The following is an 18477-nucleotide window of genomic DNA, read 5'->3' as shown; positions in this document are numbered from 1 at the left end:
CAGTAAAAAACTTGTTACACAAACAGCATAGTGGGGTAGGATAATACATAACATTTTATTTGTGTACAAATATCTTGTAAATGAAAATGTAATGAATGAATTTAAAACAAGCATGTAGAGACTGCGGAATAAAACTGAAAGAAACCTCATGTAACATAGAAAGTTCAATAACAGAAGCATACAATCAAAAGTCACTCGGATTTGTTTTATGCTGTTTCATGTTTTTATGTTGCTTTTTGTTGATAACCTGCTGTAAGAATGGGTCTAGCATTTTAGTCTTGTTTAGTGTTAGAACATTAAGATTTTTTCTTGAAATGCTCAATTAGGAAAGGCAGTGTGACAAAGGCGCTGTTTTCCATAATTTGTGCGGGAAAACAAAGTTCGCCACACAGCCTGTTGGCAATATGAACATATACTTTTATTTTCTTCTTGATTGGAGAGGGCTAGAAATTAATCTAGCTTTCGTAGCAAAGCATTCTTGTAGCTTTGTAGTGTCTTTAGTTTGCATCATCATCATCAGCCCGACTACGTCCACTGCTGGATAAAGGCCTCTCCCATGGTCCGCCAGTCAACTCGGTCCTGTGCTTGCTGCTGCCAATTTATACCTGCAAACCTCTTAGTCTCATCTGCCCGCCTAACTTCTGTCTCCCCCTAACCCGCATGCCTTCTCTAGGAATCCAGTTAGTTACCCTTAATGACCAGCGGTTATCCTGTCTACGTGCTACATGCCCGGTCCATATCCATTTCCTCTTTTTGATTTCAACTATGATATCCTTAACCCCCGTTTGTTCCCTAATCCACTCTGCCCTCTTCTTGTCTCTTAAGGTTACACCTGCCATTTTTCTTTCTATTGCTCGCTGCGTCGTCCTCAACTTAAGCTGAACCCTCTTTATGTCTCCGGGTTTCTGCTCCGTAGCTAAGTACTGGCAAGATGCAGCTGTTATATATCTTTCTTTTGAGGGATAGTGGAAATATACCTATCTTGATTTGAGAGTGCTTGCCAAATGTGCTCCACCCCATTCTTATTCTTCTTTTTACTTCGATCTCGTGGTTCGGCTTCGTGGTTATTACCTGCCCTAAGTAGACATAGTCCTTTACAACTTCAAGTGCACTATTACCTATCTCGAAGCGCTGCTCTTTTCCAATGTTGTTATACATCACTTTCGTTTTCTGTAGATTAATTTGAAGACCTACCTTTCTGCTGTCCTTGTCTAACTCCGTGATCATGAGATGCAATTCATCCCCCGAGTTACTCAGCAATGCAATGTCATCGGCAAAGTGCAGCTTACTTAGGTACTCTCTATTAACTCCTATCTATAACTCTTCCCATTCTAGGTCTCTGAAAATGTCCTGTAAGCAGGCAGTAAATAGCATTGGGGAGACTGTATCCCCTTGCCTTACACCCTTTTTGATTGGTATTCTGTTGCTTTCTTCATGAAGGACTATGGTAGCCATTGAGCCGCTGTAGGTTTTTTCTAGGATGTTTGTATATGCGTCGTCGACGCCCTGATTCCATAGTGTCTGCATGACTGCTGGTATTTCTACTGAATCAAACGCCTTCTTGTAATCTGTGAAGGCTATGTATAGTGATTGGCTATATTCTGAGCATTCCTCTATTACCTGATTTATAGTATCAATGTGGTCGATTATTGAGTAGCCTGTTCGAAATCCTACTTGTTGCTTTGCTTGATTGAATTCTTATGTTGCCTTAATTCTGTTAGCAATTACCTTAGTTAATAGCTTGTGTACTACGGAGAGCAAGCTGATCGGCCTGTGATTCTTCAAGTCCGTGTCATCTACTTATGCATTAGGATGATGTTAGCATTCTTCCAAAATTCTGGTACTCTTCCCGTCAGGAAACACCTCGTAAACAGGGTGGCTAGTTTTTCTAACACAATCTGTCCTCCATATTTCAGCAGATCTGATGTTACCTGATCCTCATCAGCAGCTTTGCCTCTTTGCATGCTCCCCAAGGCTCTGACTTCTATCATTACTGGTGGGGTGTCATCTTGGTTACTGCTAGTCGTATAGTATTAAGGTCGTGGTTTTCCCGGCTACTGTACAGATCTCCATAAAACTCCTCCGCTATTTAATTTATCCTATTCATATTGGCAGTTATTTTGCCGTCTTTGTCCTTTAGTGCACACATCCGATTTTCGCCCATCGCAAGTTTCCTCTTCACTGCTTTGACGCTTCCTCCATTCTTCAGAGCGTGTTCAATTCTCTCCATGTTATACCTTCTTACATCGCATACCTTACGCTTATTAATCAACTTTGAAAGCTTTGACAGTTCTATTTTGTCTGTTGTACTTGAGACTTTCATGTTTTGACGCTTCTTAATGAGATTCTTCGTTTTTTGGGAAAGCTTGCCAGTGTCCTGTCTAACTACCCTGCCTCCAACTTCCACTGCACACTCAGTAATGATACTCATCCGATTATCATTCATTGCGTCTGCACTAAGGTTGGTTTCCTCGATAAGAGCCGAGTACCTGTTCAGAAGCGGGACTCTGAATTCTTGTGCTTTCCCTCTGAGTGCTTGCTCATTGATTGGCTTCTTGCGTATCAGTTTATCGTTCCTTCTTCAAGCCTAGGCTAATTCTGGACCGTACCATTCTATGGTCACTGCATCGTACCTTGCCAAGCACTTCATTATCCCGCACGATGCCTGGGTGTGCACTCATTATAAAGTCTATCTCGTTTTTATTTTCGCCATTAGGGCTCCTCCATGTCCATTTAGGGTTCCCTCGCTTTCAGTAGAAGGTACTCAAAATCCGTAAATTATTGCGTTCTGCGAACTCTACTAGTAGCGATTCTTTGGCGTTTCTAGTACCGATGCCATAATATCCTACTGCCTGGTCTCAAGCCTGCTTTTTCCCTACCTTTGCATTAAAGTCTCCCATCAGTAGAGTATATTGTGTTTTTACCTTACTCATTGCCAATTCCACGCCTTCATAGAAGCTTTCAACTGACGCGTCATCATGGCTGGATGTAGGCGCATAAGCCTGTACCACCTTCATCTTTTATCTCTTATTGAGTTTAATTACGACACCTACCACCCTTTCATTAATGCTTTAGTATTCCTCTATGTTGCCAGCTATGTTTCTGTGAATTAGGAACCCCACTCAGAGTTCTCTTCTGTCAGCCAAGCCCCAATAGCAAAGGACGTGTCCATTCTGTAGCACCAAATAGGCCTCATCTGTCCTGCTTACCTCACTGAGCCCTATTATATCCCATTTAACACCCTCTAGCTCCTGAAATAGTACAGCTAGACTTGCCTCACTAAATAAGGTTCTTGTGTGAAACGTTACCAAGTTAAGGTTCCAATGGCGGCCTGTCCAGATCTAGAGATTCTTAGCACCCTCTGCTGCTTTGCAGATCTGACCGCCGCCATGGTCAGTAGCTTGGCAGCTGCTGGGTACTGAGAGCCGCGAGCTATTTGACGTATGCATGTGGGAGGTAGTGGCCAGGTACTGCACCAAGGGGGCCAATCCTTTTCTGGTGAGGGAGTGCGTTACCGGCGGTGGTCACCGGTGAGGCCGCACCCCAGGCCTCTTAATGCAGTTCCACCACCACACGGATTTTATTTTTTTTTCTCCGGTTGGGAACCGCGAGGCACTGGGATTCGTACCACAGACCTCTTGGATGCGAGGCTAATGTTCTAACCACTTCGCCATCGCTGCCGTTTTAGTTTGCATGTCACCTCATTATATTATTCGAAATTGTCGGAAAAGTTGTTCGGCATGTTTGGAGAAAGGAAAATTTGCTTTGGCTCTAATTTTCTTTTGAAGTGTTTCCAGCATCTGTACGTTTTGTGCTGCAGTGAGTGAGCAATAACTGAGGTGTGAATGAAAAAATAAGCATGATAAATGAGACGCTTGATTACAGAAGGTAATACATTTTGATTGCGATTTAAGACACCGATAACTTTCTTTACTTTTGAACCAACATTGTCAGCATGTTCATTCCAGGACATGCGCGAAGTGAATGTAACGCAGAGTGTGTCATAGTGGTAGTATCTGTAATCGTGTACGGACCTTGGACAATGTTACCCTGCACTCTTTTTGTAGAGTGATAAAAAGGAGGAAGATTTCGAGGTGCAGATGAACCGCTACCAGCGGAAGTTCCACCACCAACTGAGTGCTCTGCGTAAAAAGCTGCTTGAAAGAGGTGCTTCATCTCGGGCGAGCCTTGAGACCAATCTTGCCGAGATGCTGTATCGGTAAGTCGAGAGAAGCTGTTCTGTTCACTGCGAAAGTTTAGACAGTATCACTCTGCTTTTGTGTGCAGAAGCTACCCGAACTTTTGAAATGGCTTTTTTCGCACCCAGCTCTTCATTTATTTATGACGGAGTATATAGCTACTCAGTTTCTTATAAGAAAGTTCATTATATCCGTATATCACTTCTTTATATCCGAATATTCTTTATAAATGTTTTTTATAACAATACTCGAGGCAATGTTCTTCGTCCTTTATCTCGTTATAACAAATAATTTATTATACCCAAATTCGTAATATCGAAATTTGAGTTTGTGACTACAAAACTTGAACGCTCGTGGTGCTAAGTTCAGGTGCACTATAAAAAACCTTGTGTCATCATAATTAAATTTAAATTTCTACGGCATGTTGTACTTTCGACCCCCAAATTACAAGGACCTATGTACATTCAAACCTATATATAACAAATTCGAATATAACAAAATATTGGTTATAACACAGTAAATGAAAAATGGTCTTGTAACTATTATTGCAAATTTTGGGATATAACGAACTTATTGTTGTGTAGATGCAACTTTAATTGAGAGTAAAAATTTGTTCACATTTCAACTTGCCTCCAGCATTCGCCTCATGCTGGAAGGCCTTAAAATCACTGGCAGTGGTGATGTTAAAAAAATGCAACCGTAGGGCTGAGCACTTCGTACCGCGGAGGTTTTCTCCAGCGAACTGTTCCTACCGTGAAATGGGAAAGAAAAAGTTTTTATCAAAGAGATATCTCTGGTGACTTGACAAGTCAAATAGCCTAATAGATCGTTGGAATTCTCCATCTAATTTTATTGAAAACATTGATCATGACAGTTCTTCGCTATTAAATGTGACTGGGTCTTTCATAGAGAACGTATGTCGCTGATGAATTAATAAGCTACAATTGCCGTGTCACAGTTGCCCCGATTTTATAGTCTGATGACTATTAACATGTTAGAAGGAACTGGTATGTTATTGAATGTCTAAAACCAGTTTTTTTTTGTCTAACAGTGGAGCTTAGTGTACGCAGTTAGTGATAAAGTTTGTCACCACAGTCGCTGACTGGTGGCCACAAGCTGAATTTTGGAATTGATAGAACAGCGTAAAACTTGGTGTTTTCTAGACTCAAACATGTAACAGCAAGCAGTTACACTCAGACTTCCATCTCACGGATCCGGATATAACAAAATATCTGTTATAACAAGGCAAATGAAGAACCTTCCTGCAGCAGACAGCCTTAGGAAGAAACCTTTACAACGAATTTTTAGATGTAACGAACCGATGTTTATGCAGGATTCAACCATGTTATGAGGTTTGAGTGTACATCCCTTTTCTCTAACCCTGTGAGGCATTCCGTAAATGTTGGCATGGAAAAATGTTTTTTTTCTAGTTTCATCTAGTGGTGACGAAAGACTCGAGATTCGTAGAGATCTAGATTAGTTCAACTTCACAAGTTTGTTTTACAGGAGTCCACTCTGTTGTCATTTAACTGTTCCGTAAGCTCTTCAACATTCCACTTTCAGTGACCAACGTCGAAACTGGTACACTTGAACCTTATAACAGAGTTGCTTCTTACACATATGTTTGTTGTGTCCGAAAATTTGTTATAAAAGTATATTTTTAACACTATATCTTTTGCAAGACCACTTCATAGTTTCCTTTATTATAACTGATATTTTGTTTTATGCGGGTTCTTTATATCAAGGTATGAGTGCATCTGTTAAATCCTCAGCAAGCACCCCTACCTGGGCATGCACAATTTATTCCTTTTTTGTGACACTTGGAATACAGTTGCGCCCCTTTATAAAATACCACTAACTCTTTCGCTACTGCAGAAAACCGGGTCTTTTCATTAAGTCTGAAATACATTTGTTCTGGCTAGATACTAGCACCTCATTTACATTGTTTGGTACCAAAATGTAGCTAAATAAACACTTGTTGTCAATAACATGAATGTTGTACATATATTTATTATATATAATAATGAAAAAAAATGTTTGTACAGAAAATTTTATACATTGATAGCACATTGAACACTTTCAAAAGGAGGATAACGTGACAAAAGTTTGGTTAAAAAAATTCAGAATATACAATTTGTGACTAGTACTCATGTTGCAACAAGTGTACACAAGTTTCAAAAACTTATTGCTAAAAACTGTTTTTTTCCAGAAAAAAAAAGTTTGTGAGAGTGCGCTTCGTGCCATTCTCGAAATCAGTCTCTTGTCGGGATGAAACAGATAGACCCCGCATGGCTGACACAAAACTGCTGTTTTCATCTGTGTCATTCTCTTGTCGTAGCAGCGCTTGAAATTTAGACACTTTTCTTGCACCTGGGGCTTGTGTGAGCTGGTCAAAACCAAACTTTCTTGACAGCTCATCTGTTTCGGGGTGGCCCCTCCGGTGTGCCTCGAAAAGAACAAAACTATTCCAGATGGCAGAGTCGATGCAGGGAAACAACAGTGTCTTTCACCATCTCGCACATTTCATAAACAGGTTACATGATGCCATGAGTTGATCTGACCTGTCAACACCAAGCATGCCCGTGTTGTATTCTTCAATCAAGAGCGGCTTCCTGAAAGGAATCTTGGTCTACCTGCCTGCGCTCGTTACTTTCGCCATCGCAATAACATGTTTTGTTTGCTGCTTTGCTGTGCTCAAGTTTACCGCATGCTTGTCTTTTCAATGCAGGTACAGCACTTCACGGTATCGCATCCAGCGAATGTCTCCTCGAGTTTCTCTTTTTTCCTAGATTGTCTTTCGGCTGGGAGGGGAATCCGCGGTGATCTTTGCGCGTCGTTTCGCATAACAGTTTTTTTAGCTCAATTTGGTGTACAAACAGAGGTGTTCACATGTAGAATTTATCAACGTAGGTGACGTATCCTTGATCTAAATACTATGAGTCGCAGAGGTGCGTTACGTGATAGGCCAGTTCCTTTGGGCTGGGTGTTTCTCTCTTCCCGGTAGAAACTCTGGGTTCTCATACACTCAAGGACATGTTGCACTAATTCAGAGTTTTTACCCCCATTTGACCCCCTTGTCATGCATACACTGATGGAATAATGATCGTCCTTTCAACTTGACCATTCTCTCGTTCAAGCACAAGTTGCGGCACGGCTGAAAAAGCTGGAAAGACGCGTCAGTTATGTGCTGCAGTAGGCTTGCTATCCTGTGCCGCTTGCCATCGCAGACGGGGTCTGTCTGCTCAATGTGCATCACACTTAAAAAGGCAAGGAACTCAAAGAAACGACTCCTGGGCATGATCTTCGGAGGAATGAGGCCCGAAAATAACTCCAAGGTGTTTCAATAAAGATGGAGGCGAGGCAACTCAACTGTTCCCGTGTAGATGAAGACTCCAGTACACTTCATTGCTTCATCAGGACTTGAGTTTTTCCACGAACCATCTCTTTCCGCGTACGTCTGCTTCTCTAAGATATGGGTCCGTGCATATTTGTTCGTGTGGTTGTAGGTCATATTGATCGGCTGCGTGGTAAAAAAACAACTGAAAGAAATCGATGGCCCAGACGAAGCACCGTGCATTACTTCAGAGCGCACAGCCGGCTTCGACCCCTGGGTTTTGTCTCGGCAGAAGCTGTATGCGCTTGACAGACGCGGGCGAGTGGTCATGTCTGTATGACGTTGAGACCCTAAAACAAGCGAAATTGCAGTAAGTACACACTCCGTCACTCATAACCACTGTTAATCAACAAAATGTGCGCCTCACATTCAGCACACAGCTGATGGGCGCTGTGGCTTGACGTGACGGATTCTCGTCATTGGTGCTGAACAACGATGAGTCAACGTGTTCTCCAGACTCACTGCTGCTTATATCCTGAAAATTGACTGATGATGCGCTGGATTCGCGAGAAACACGTTGTCTTTTGGGACGACGCCATGATCGGCGCGCTCACGCGGCTATCTGAAAACTTCCTGCGGGGAGAGAAAACTCCCCCATAGCAAAACACAAGCAAACCATTGTGGATCCCTTCATGCATTTCCTCCTTTCATGCGTAGATGGTGTTGGGCGCTCTTAAACTGTGCGACAACTCGAGCATTTAAACTTTAAATGCATCGTTCAAATTGAGCGATTTAAATAGGTGCGGTAGGGAAGAAGTTAAATGCAAAGTCTAGAGTTCCCCAATTATTATTTGCCCGACGAGAGCAAATAAAAACAAAGAACGCATGTGTAGTCAATGAGGCATTTAGAAGCACGGTGTTTCGTTCTTTATTCTTAGCGGCTCTTGCACCACCACCTAGAATTTCGATTCCTGACCATACCCCCCCCCCCCCCCCTCAGATCTTGTTGTACACTCAAACCTGTGCATAACGAACACGAATATAATGAAATATTGATTATAGAAATGAAAAATAGTCTTGTAATAGCTAGTATTAGAAGTATACCTTTATAACGAATTTTTGAATGTAGAAAACTTATTTTTTTGTAAGATCCAACTTTGTTATAAGGAGGTATGAGTGTATTATCTTTCACCATAGGAGTGCTTGCTTAGGATCTAATATTTTTCAGAATTTTGCAGTATTTCTTTACTCTGCAACAGTGTAACTCAATAGATTTCCCTATATCGCAAGATGCGATTCTATTTTTGCAAAAACATGAATCGGGTTAGCATAAATTTTTCATCTTAAGTTAATGGGTATAAATTGCTATAAATGGTGAGTTAAATTACGATGACGACATTTTTTGTTGCAGCAGAACATTGAGTGCCTTGAAAAAAATGCTCTGTAAATTTCACGCATTTGACAGTCAGTTCCCCTCAAGTCACTCCTGAAAGGGCTTACAGTTTCACGATCTCTTTGCAGGATCGATTTCCACTGCTTCTATTCGAGTACTACCCAGTAATCGAGTGGGGCCTGCAGAAACACTCTTACGGTAGGCGGCAGCGTGAACAAAAGGCGCTCTACGTGCTTTACATGTAAACTTTGTACCTACACTTTGTAATTTCTCTACTTTGTCGCGTTTTCATTTACAGATGCAGTATGATGGTTTTTGTTGCTGTCCGATGCATCACTGGCCACATACGGTGACAGCACGAAAGCAGTTGGCTGTGTGTAAACTGGTATATAACGTGCCATTGGAGGAATGTTTAGTAGAACATTAGTGCACACAAATTTGTCATTGCAGGGTTTAGTGTGCGTTTTGTACTGCATCTATCGTCCTTTTTTTTCCTGTTACGTTGACATCAACTGTGTGTACAACTTCAAAGCTTTAGTTAGAATATCTATACATATTAGTGCATAAAGCTGAAGTAATGCCATTGTAAATGAAGTGGTGCCATTGTAGTTGCACGCATTGAAGTGCCATTGAATGAAGCAGCACTAGGCTGTGCAACATTGGGCTGCCCCCAAACTCATTACATGAGCTTGTCGGGTCATCGTATTTCAAGTTCCGAGCACCTGGTGTTTTTCTCTCAATTTGCTCGCACCAGTAATAACTCGTTTGAGTGAAACATACACCGCTTAAAATGAGGTTGTGCACGTATTTAGTGTTTCCAGGATCGTTCGGAACTGATAAAGTTACCTTTTATTGGTTAATGCTCAGCAGCAATAAGGTCTCAACAATTAAAAATTGGTCACTTCACTCTTGTAGGCATGTGGTTTGTTGTTACCGTGCTGCATTGTTAGCTGCACATCTGTGGCCGGTACTCACTACAGTATAACCTCGTTACAACAGACCTTCATAGTGAAGAGGATTTGGTCTGTTGTAAAAGGAGTCTGTACAATCCATGTACTGTTAAAACAGACATTTACGTAAACATGTAATGAGTCTGTTATAACAGGAGAGAATTGAAAGTCACAAACATAGTCAAATAACGGATTTATTAAATGTTTTGAAAGAAGCTAGTCAGCTTTGCCTGTACTGTGTGGCGGACAGCTTTAGACACTATACGTGTCTCCACCATGACGAGTGTGTTCATTTCATCTGAAGTCGTGGCCTGTTTAAAATAGTTTTTGAGCCCTTGAATATAGTCCAACGCCTGAGAAGTTGTGACCTCCTCTGTGACAATCCCTGAGTTGCCTTCTTCATTTTGTTCTTCTTGCTCAGCATTAGGCACTTGGCGAATTTGGGCTACAATCTCTTCATCTGTCAGCTGCTCTGAGCGGACCAAGTCATCATCTGCAGTGACGTAATCTGAAAACTGCTGGCTACCAAAGGCCTCCTCCACAGCGAACCACACACCAGGATCTGGTTGGTCTTTTTGTGGCAAGCAGTCTGTGCAGTCGCTGTCAACTCGGAAACCTGCTTTCCTAAAGCAATTCTTTACGATTCCTGGCTGAATCTGCGCCCATACAGTTGACAGCACCTGCACGGCAAATTTCAGGTCGATCATTGAGTCCCGCTTCTGCTGCATGCCAAAAAGCAAACGCTCAGCAAGGCGTGAGTGGTACCGTGACTTCACTTAGTGCACAGTACCTTGGTCAATCGGCTGAGCTTTTGACGTTGTGTTCGGTGGAAAGTACGCCACCTTCGTTGCATGAAGCCCGGGAAGCTGCATATGGCTTGAGCAATGGTCCAGGAATAGTATCACAGTCCTTTTCTGCTTCACTATCTTGCTGTCAAAATCGAGTAGCCATTTGTTAAAAATATCTTTTGTCATCCAAGCACTTTTGTTGGAGTGCCAGTCCACGGGAACGTGCATATTGCGCATGCACCGTGGTCTTCTCGACTTCCCTATCACCAGGAGTTTTTCTTTCTCGCTCCCGTCTATATTGCAGCAGAAGAGAACGCTAATGCGCTCCTTAGATTTCTTGCCGCCGTGGCATGTGTCATCGCCAAAACAAAAAGTCTTGCCTGGTTTTAACTTATAAAAAATGCCGCTTTCATCGGCATTGAATACATCCCGCGGTGCGTAGCCTTCAAGGTGTGCAGGTAGAACATCTGCTATCCGGTTGGCTGCAACAGTGTCGTCGACGCTGGCAGACTCTCCAGAAAGGCACTTAAACGCGATGGCATGCCTAGATTTAAATCTGCTCAGCCAGCCTTCGCTGCACTGGAACTGTTCTTGGTTAAGAACAACGGCAAGTTGCTCCGCACGTTTTCGTAGCAGCAGTCTGTTAACGGGTATATTTCGCGAACGGGCGTCACGAAGCCACATCAGCAGGGCCTCTTCAATGTCAGGATATGAAGCTTCGCGGAGCCGGAACCTCTTGGGTTGCAAGTCACCTGAGACTTTCTTCGCCAAGACTGCCTCTTTGGCGTTGATGATAGTGCTAACCGTCTGCTTCGACAAGCCGTAGGCCATGGCGACGTCCACCTGCTTCTTTCCCTTCTCAACTTGCTCGATGATATCAAGCTTGTCTTTAAGGGAAATCTGCTTGCGCTTTGTTGCTTTGTGACGCACGGCGTTGGCTGATGCGTTCGGCTCCATCGGTTCCATCACACCACGATCACGTCCGCAATGCACAGAGGCCAACAGGATACACAATGACAAACCACGAGGCCAAACAGCCCCAACTGCCCCAATTGAACAAAGCGAAGTACACGGCGCCAGGGGGCCAGCAGCGCCTGCGCCGGGCCGAGCATAAGCGCCACTAAACCTTTTATTCCGAGAGGGGCCGCTGCCAAGCGCATGCTTTCTATTTATTTTTCACTTTGACCACAGTTTTATGCAAGTGGTCACTATTGTCCGTTACGAGTCTAACTAAGATTTTTTTATGTTTTATCTTTATGTTATTTTGACAACATTGCAATCATTGCAAATTATGGCTCGCTAAATGTAACAGAAGTCGAAGTCAGCCCCGGCAGCCAGATCAATCCAAGCCAAGCGCGGCCTCCCTGAAATGGCCGCCGTTTGTGTTGACACTGCCGGCGTGCTTTTCCCGTGCCGCAACTATGCCTAGCAATTCCTGAAATCGGAAACAACTGAATCTCGGATGTCCGTGATAGAAAAGTCCGCTGTAAAGGAGGCCTGACCACCTTGCTGGCGTCACAATTTAGTCAATTATATCCGAATGTCCATTATACCCGAGTCCGTTGTAAACGAAGCTCAATCAACGGAAAAGATAGGGAGATCAGCATAACGCCGCGAATTGGTACGTAGTATCTGAATGTCCGTTGTACCAAAGTCCGTTGTAACGAGGTTATACTGTAGTGCCAAGAAAATGGGTTGCCATATTTCGGCCACATGTTTTAAATTTCTTTAGTTGGTTTTACTGAACTTACGATGGGCTTTTGATAACCTCTCTGCACACTACTTATTCTGTTTATAACTCTCACATTTATTTTGACATCCATTTTTTATTCTGCTTAGACCATAAAAAAATTGTCCATGGAAGAAAGCATAACTAAGTCTCGTTGGGAAGCCTACTTGAGAGAGGTGGATCTTTCTGGTAAAACAGTTTGCGATTCTCTGTGCTCAAAGCATTCACAAAAATTTGCTAATAGATATAAAAAACGCCGGGGGGCATTAGTTAGTTGTATAAATAATAGCTCATTGACAAGTTGTAACTGGCACATTTTACAGCTAAGCAAAAATTTCAGGTTCATTTTTCTGGTTCATCATTTCATTTCACCATATTTTGGATTCTTGTGAAAATGGGGCTGCAGGTGTTCAGACTCTACTACAGCTGATCTCTGAGCCTTCATTTTTCTTTAACCTCTGTAAAACTTGACATCTAATCATTAGAGCAAAGGAGGTGATAGTGGTATGACATGGATTGATCAGTGGTCTTAAAAACTGACATCAGTTTTTGACTGTCTCAAAAGTTTGCCTGAAAAGGATTCGGTTTATTTTTTTATCTGTGTCTTGCAGTGTGGGATGGATACCATTTGGAACAATGTTAAGTGCAGTGGTGTTGTTTTGTTTTGTAACACAATTGTATAGTTGCAGTGCTAGCCTAAGAGTTAAGCTTTGTTAAGAAGTTGACTGTAGTAGTTCGTAATTAAAGTTACAGCCACAGCATCTGGTTTTCGTGTCGCTATATTCATCGTGAATTGCACTGAACGTGCTGTGGTAGTGGGTTACTTTGTCACTTGGGCCAGGAAAGGCAAAGCCTGTAGAAAAACAGTCTTGTCATAAATGAGAAACTTATGCACTTCAGGCTACACATTAGAAATTCGGCGGACACACTATATTGTGCAATCTTCCACAGACAATGCTTGTAACGACTTGTTCAGAATGCAAAATGATTGGCCTAAGTTTTGGACATAATAGCACAATAGGAAATGATATTACTGTTTGTTGACTTCACCCCTGTTACCGATGTTGTCTTTTTTGCATATCAGTGCGTGCCATCATGACCAGTTGTAAGTGGGTGTTTGAGGCTTACGCCATGCATTTGATCTCGTTACCTTTGGGTGGAGTAGGAACAGTTGGAAGGAATGTGCACTGTCTGGTACTACCAAGTGGGCATTGTTGAGTGTACGGGTCAGTTTGACCCCTTTATTACAATAAACACATTGAAATGATTCTGCTTTGTCTTGGTGAATAACTTTTTTTCTTGAGTATGTGAGGTATTCAGACATGTACAGTACTCGTAAACCAAAACACGGAAGTTTAGAACTTGTTGTTTCCAGCATGTAAACAATGTGTGATATCGGCGTAATATTGGCTCAAAAGGGACACGCTCTTGCAATGCCACAGCTGCGGTGAGGGCTCTAGTTATTATAGGGCTACATATCGGTCTCAAGAAATGTGAAGAAACTTAAAAAGAAATAAATGAACTAAACGTCGGGGTCCTCTTGGGTGGAGGGTCTCTATTGCAGAAATACTGCGTGTGTGATCACATGTATTGAAAATTGCCAAGCCTTTTTTTAACATTTCCACAGCAGTCTCAAGTTATACAAGTAAGCGCTGCCCTAATGCGTAGACTATAATGTAGCGCTAAGCTTGTCTGCACAAGTTTTGGTATACGTACCACATCAATAAAATATTTGCCTCACTCATGCTGAATGATATAGAATTATCATGTTTGCACAGTAAAAGGCTACGAGTAGTTATGTTGTATATGCTCACAAAATTTAATTATTCAAAATACCATGTAATCTCGAAAAATAAAGAAATTGAAGCTTTCTAAAGGTTATCGGCTTGCCGTTTTCCTCAAAATGGTCCCAAAATTGAAATCCTTACAATGTGAAGCAACGTCACATATACAAAACATAGAGAATTTTTCATTGGGGGCTTGCCATTTTCGCTCTAAATGGTGTCGAAATTTAATTGTTGATGTTGTGATGAAACTCGGAAAAATAAAAGCTGTCCGAAAGCTATAGGCTACTCATTTTCTCTCGAAATTGCCTTAAAAATGAATTATCAGTATTTGACGCAACCTCAAAAAATGAAAATTTTCAAGTGTCTCAAAAACTTGCCGGTTTGAATAAAGTTGTTTCTCTCTTTCTCTACTGGCCATGAGAACAAGCAGAGTCGCCGCCTGGTGGAAACTGTCCATAGAGGCGAAGTGTGGCTTGCTCCGTGCGTCTCCTGCTAGCCACGTAGTGTTTCTATGTGCACGTGGTATGTCATGCACGTTTCCAAAGTGTGGTTTGTCCGGTAAGGTCGGCACGAGTGCAACTTTTCTACGTATGCCTAAAATGACATACGAAGCCATTTGGTCTTGCACTCGACAATCTTATTACAATGCATTAGCAGCCAAGCAACTTTCCAGAGTGCTATTTATTGTCATCGTACCCTCCTTTCACCAGAATAATTTCAGAGTGGGTGTCTCTTTCTGTTTCAAGCACACCGCGAAATGCTCTTGGTATGCTCCCAAACATTAGGACTATTAAATGCTGTGTGATTGCAGCGTGTTGCAGTGACTCGGTTGTAAAAAAAAACGCACAAAAACACTCCAGGCCATGCACTTGAGCGCTGTTCGTAAGTGTTAAACTACAGCACTGTAGTTTATCGATCATAGAAGGAGCCTTAGTTGTGTTTATCTAGCCGTGGGGTACCACTACATAGGAATATTACTATCACATAAACTGTTAGATTTCGGTGCTTACACTGTACTTACAAAGTTACTGTACGCAACTGTCTGCTTAGATTTAAGAATGTTTTAAAGCCCAGACGTTGAAAATTAATTCAGACTGCATGCTATTTTATATATGATGTCGTATAATTTCACTGTATATTTCATCTTTTTTACAATGGTTTCAGCGTGTGTGTCATTGTTAGTGACCAACGAAAGGCAGTGGCAATTTTTTCTGGAAAAAAAAAAACATGCTTATTCCATTAACCAGGCCTTTGTTGTAGCACGTGGTAAACGCAGTGTAGGGCAAAGCACCATCAGTCACTAAAATTCTTGACCAGACTTGTAGACTGTCCCCCATGCAGATGATGAAGATGTAAATAAGTAGTTCAGTCACGCTACACTAGTGCATAGCAAATCGCGTACAAACAACACAGAAAAGGCGTGGTTTAGTGCTAAAGCGTGAAGAGAATCGCCTAGGGCGACCATTCCTGTGAAAGGCAGAATGCGCTTTACTCGCGGTTAATGTTAACATCGCATAGGCGTTGTGCACCGATTCAGTAGAGAAGAGCATACATATTAACTGTAAACTGTAGTCAACGCGTTTTATCTGCCGACAATCGGCCCAAACCGCACGCAACGAAGTGCCGCTGTGTGTATTGTCAGAGTTGCCAGGTGTCGCCGAGTAAACAAGCAAACATTCACACCAAAACAATCCCAAAGAAAGTGGCAGCGCTTTTTCGAATAAGCCCAAATTAAGCGAAAGTTGAAATGTTTCTATTCTTAAAAATTGTTTTCAAAAAATGAAATACTACGAATACATGAATACATCTGAAAGGTGTACAAACATTCATGTTTCATAACGAAAGTGGGTGCATGAATTAAGGCATGAATATTTCTAGCTTTATACACACCATCATTTTCACTGACATCTGGCAGATTAGGATAAGCTATGGAGTTTCTGGTGACTGGACGTAACCAGTTCTTTAGCTGCGCTTCTTTTTCCCACTCCTAACAATACTTTTACCGTACTTTTACCCTTTTGAAACCATAGAAAATCACCACTACAGCACGAGAGCACACAAGAAATTAACACATTGGATAAGCGCACACTAACAACTGATCTTTATTCACAAAAAAAACCACAACATATACTCTTTCTTCGCACCTCATGAACACTGCGCATGAGCGAATTCGCAGGGTACAATCATTCACATCGTACAATCATTCACTTAAACTGATGCAACCATTAGTGTATATTGTCTAATCATCACACCATAAGGACATCATGTCTCATAAGGACATAAGCGTCAGTCACCCTTTAATTTCGCTGAATGATAAAGAAATTGAATAAAGAATGAAGAACAACATATAGGGCCTCGAAAAGTCCAAAAAAGTACCTGTACAGTGGTGGGGAAATAAGGTTCGGAAAGAGGATAGAGATAGAGAGATATAAAATAAATCGGAAAAAAATTCACATGCACACACATTCAGGGCGTTCCGATCACAGTCGTTTGGACAGGCCGGTTGAACGCAAGAAGTGCAGGAGCGCCTTCACAGCCTTCTTCTGCGACATAAAGTCCTGTAGGTAGCGCAGGATTCTTTCTTCCGAAAGAGTCTGGTTGTTCAGTTCGTCTAGTGCATTGCAGGGTGACTGTCTCTTCGAGCAGTATTGTGGGCATTCACACAGAATATGCCAAGTCGTTTCGTCACTGCCGCAATGGTCGCATGCAGCAGTGTCAAGCATTCCTATGCGGAACGCGTACGCATTGGCAAGTGCGACACCCAACCGTAATCTCCAAGCATATTAACGTCTCGTCGGCAAAAATCCGGAGTAAGTCGAAGACTGAGAGTTGGGTCAAAAGTACCTACGTGATCGTGCTTGGGTGAAGTGTCTCTTTCCATTGCGACGTGGTGCGCTTGCGAGCGAGCATGTGGAGTTTCCGTGCAGCGTCAGTTCTCGAGAGCGGAATCGATATTTGATCGCTTTCAGTATGGGCAGAACGGGCAGCTCGATTGGGCCGTTGATTGCTAATTATTCCACAGTAATTTGGAAGCCATTGAAAGGCTATTTCAAGTCCTTCCTCAATGAAATGGTCAGTCTTTTCTGCAATCTCGAATGTCAGTTGTGCGTACGAGCCGGGGCGTAAAGGTGATGGAAGGGATTGCAGTGCCGCCTTGAGTCACTGAAAATATTCCATTTTTGTGGCTGTTGATCGCTCATGAATGGAAATGCGGCACGTAGAGCTGTGAGTTCTGCTCCCGTTGATGTCGTAAGGTGGGAGGTCTTGAATTTTCTTGTCGTGTCTTTTATCGGTATAACAAATGATGCCGTTGAACTTTTCTATACAACAGAGCCGTCGATGTATACGTGTATACAGCCTTGATACGTCTCGTATAATAAGAGCAGATCAAGCTGTCTAAGAGCAGGTGACGACAATCTGCTTTTTTTCTGGATGCCAGGTATAGTTAGCCTGATCTTAGCCTGAGTCAGGCACTAAGGAGGAGTCGAAGGCCTGGCGGCGGGTGTGAAGCATGTTGGCATATGCGGTTACCGTTTGGCAAAATGACGAACGTGGTCAGTCTGCTGATACAAAAGCTAGGTGTTGGCAGAATGTCCGAGCAATATGCCTAGTGTGTCCCGAGTGCCTCAACGTCGATATGTGTCGTGATCAGGTGGTCACCGGCGATTGCTATAGTAGCCATTGTCGATGCACTACGAGGCAGCTGAGGCAAATACGGAGTGCCTCGGACTGAACACTGTTACGTTCGTAGGCTTGTTTTGCTTGCATTGGTCAATGCCGGTAAGCTGTACCGCAGGAAACCGAGGAAAAAAGTACCCTGTACAGCTGTAGCATTGTACTGGGTGACATTCCCCAAGTCTTCCCTGCAAAGAACTTGAGTAGATTGCAGATGTCTATAACTCTTTTTTCATGTACGAAACGTGATCGCTCCATGATAGATTCCTGTCAATTATGACACCCAAAAACTTGTGCGAGCTAACGTATGGTACACTTTGACCTTGTGTGTGAAAGCTACGAGGGTGCATTTCTCGGAAGAAATATCCAAGCCTCAATTTCGGAGGTAACGTAATGTTTCAGTGGCAGCTTTCTGACATCTCGCTCGCAACTTCAGGCGTGTTACAGCCTATGCCCAAACGCAGATATCATCTGCATACACTGATAGCCTGGCTGTGCTTGGCAGATGCTCAGTAAGAGCAATTAGCATAAGATTGAACAGCACAGGGCTGAGTACGCCACGCTCGGGAATGACACGGTGGCTGTAATGTGGAGCACCGTCTTCAGTGCTCACAAAGAAGGA

General features: G+C 42.6%; 2 protein-coding genes across 2 annotated transcripts in view; one reads left to right on the top strand and one right to left on the bottom strand.

Moving 5' to 3' along the window:
* The window catches only part of LOC119162357 (gamma-tubulin complex component 2-like), a 58719-nt gene extending 49440 nt beyond the window's left edge, over positions 1-9279 (top strand). The window contains exons 18-19 of the mRNA XM_075876670.1: positions 4068-4219; positions 9225-9279. Coding sequence (XP_075732785.1) covers positions 4068-4219; positions 9225-9279 — 207 coding nt within the window. The remainder of the gene's footprint in view (positions 1-4067; positions 4220-9224) is intronic.
* A 1373-nt stretch (positions 9280-10652) lies between these two features.
* Positions 10653-11621, bottom strand: LOC119185508 (tigger transposable element-derived protein 6). The gene has a single exon (XM_037434493.2). It carries the CDS (start codon positions 11619-11621, stop codon positions 10653-10655), a length of 969 nt encoding a protein of 322 aa, XP_037290390.2.
* Between the last annotated feature and the right edge of the window lie 6856 nt (positions 11622-18477).

This window comes from Rhipicephalus microplus, chromosome X (assembly GCF_043290135.1).
Source record: "Rhipicephalus microplus isolate Deutch F79 chromosome X, USDA_Rmic, whole genome shotgun sequence".
Classification (NCBI taxonomy): domain Eukaryota; kingdom Metazoa; phylum Arthropoda; class Arachnida; order Ixodida; family Ixodidae; genus Rhipicephalus; species Rhipicephalus microplus.
This window is presented reverse-complemented; position numbering and strand designations above follow the sequence as displayed.

What these genes read in the sequence shown, in the direction of transcription:
- LOC119185508 (XM_037434493.2), bottom strand. Translation starts at nt 11,621, where the DNA reads ATGGAGCCGAACGCATCAGCCAACGCCGTGCGTCACAAAGCAACAAAG.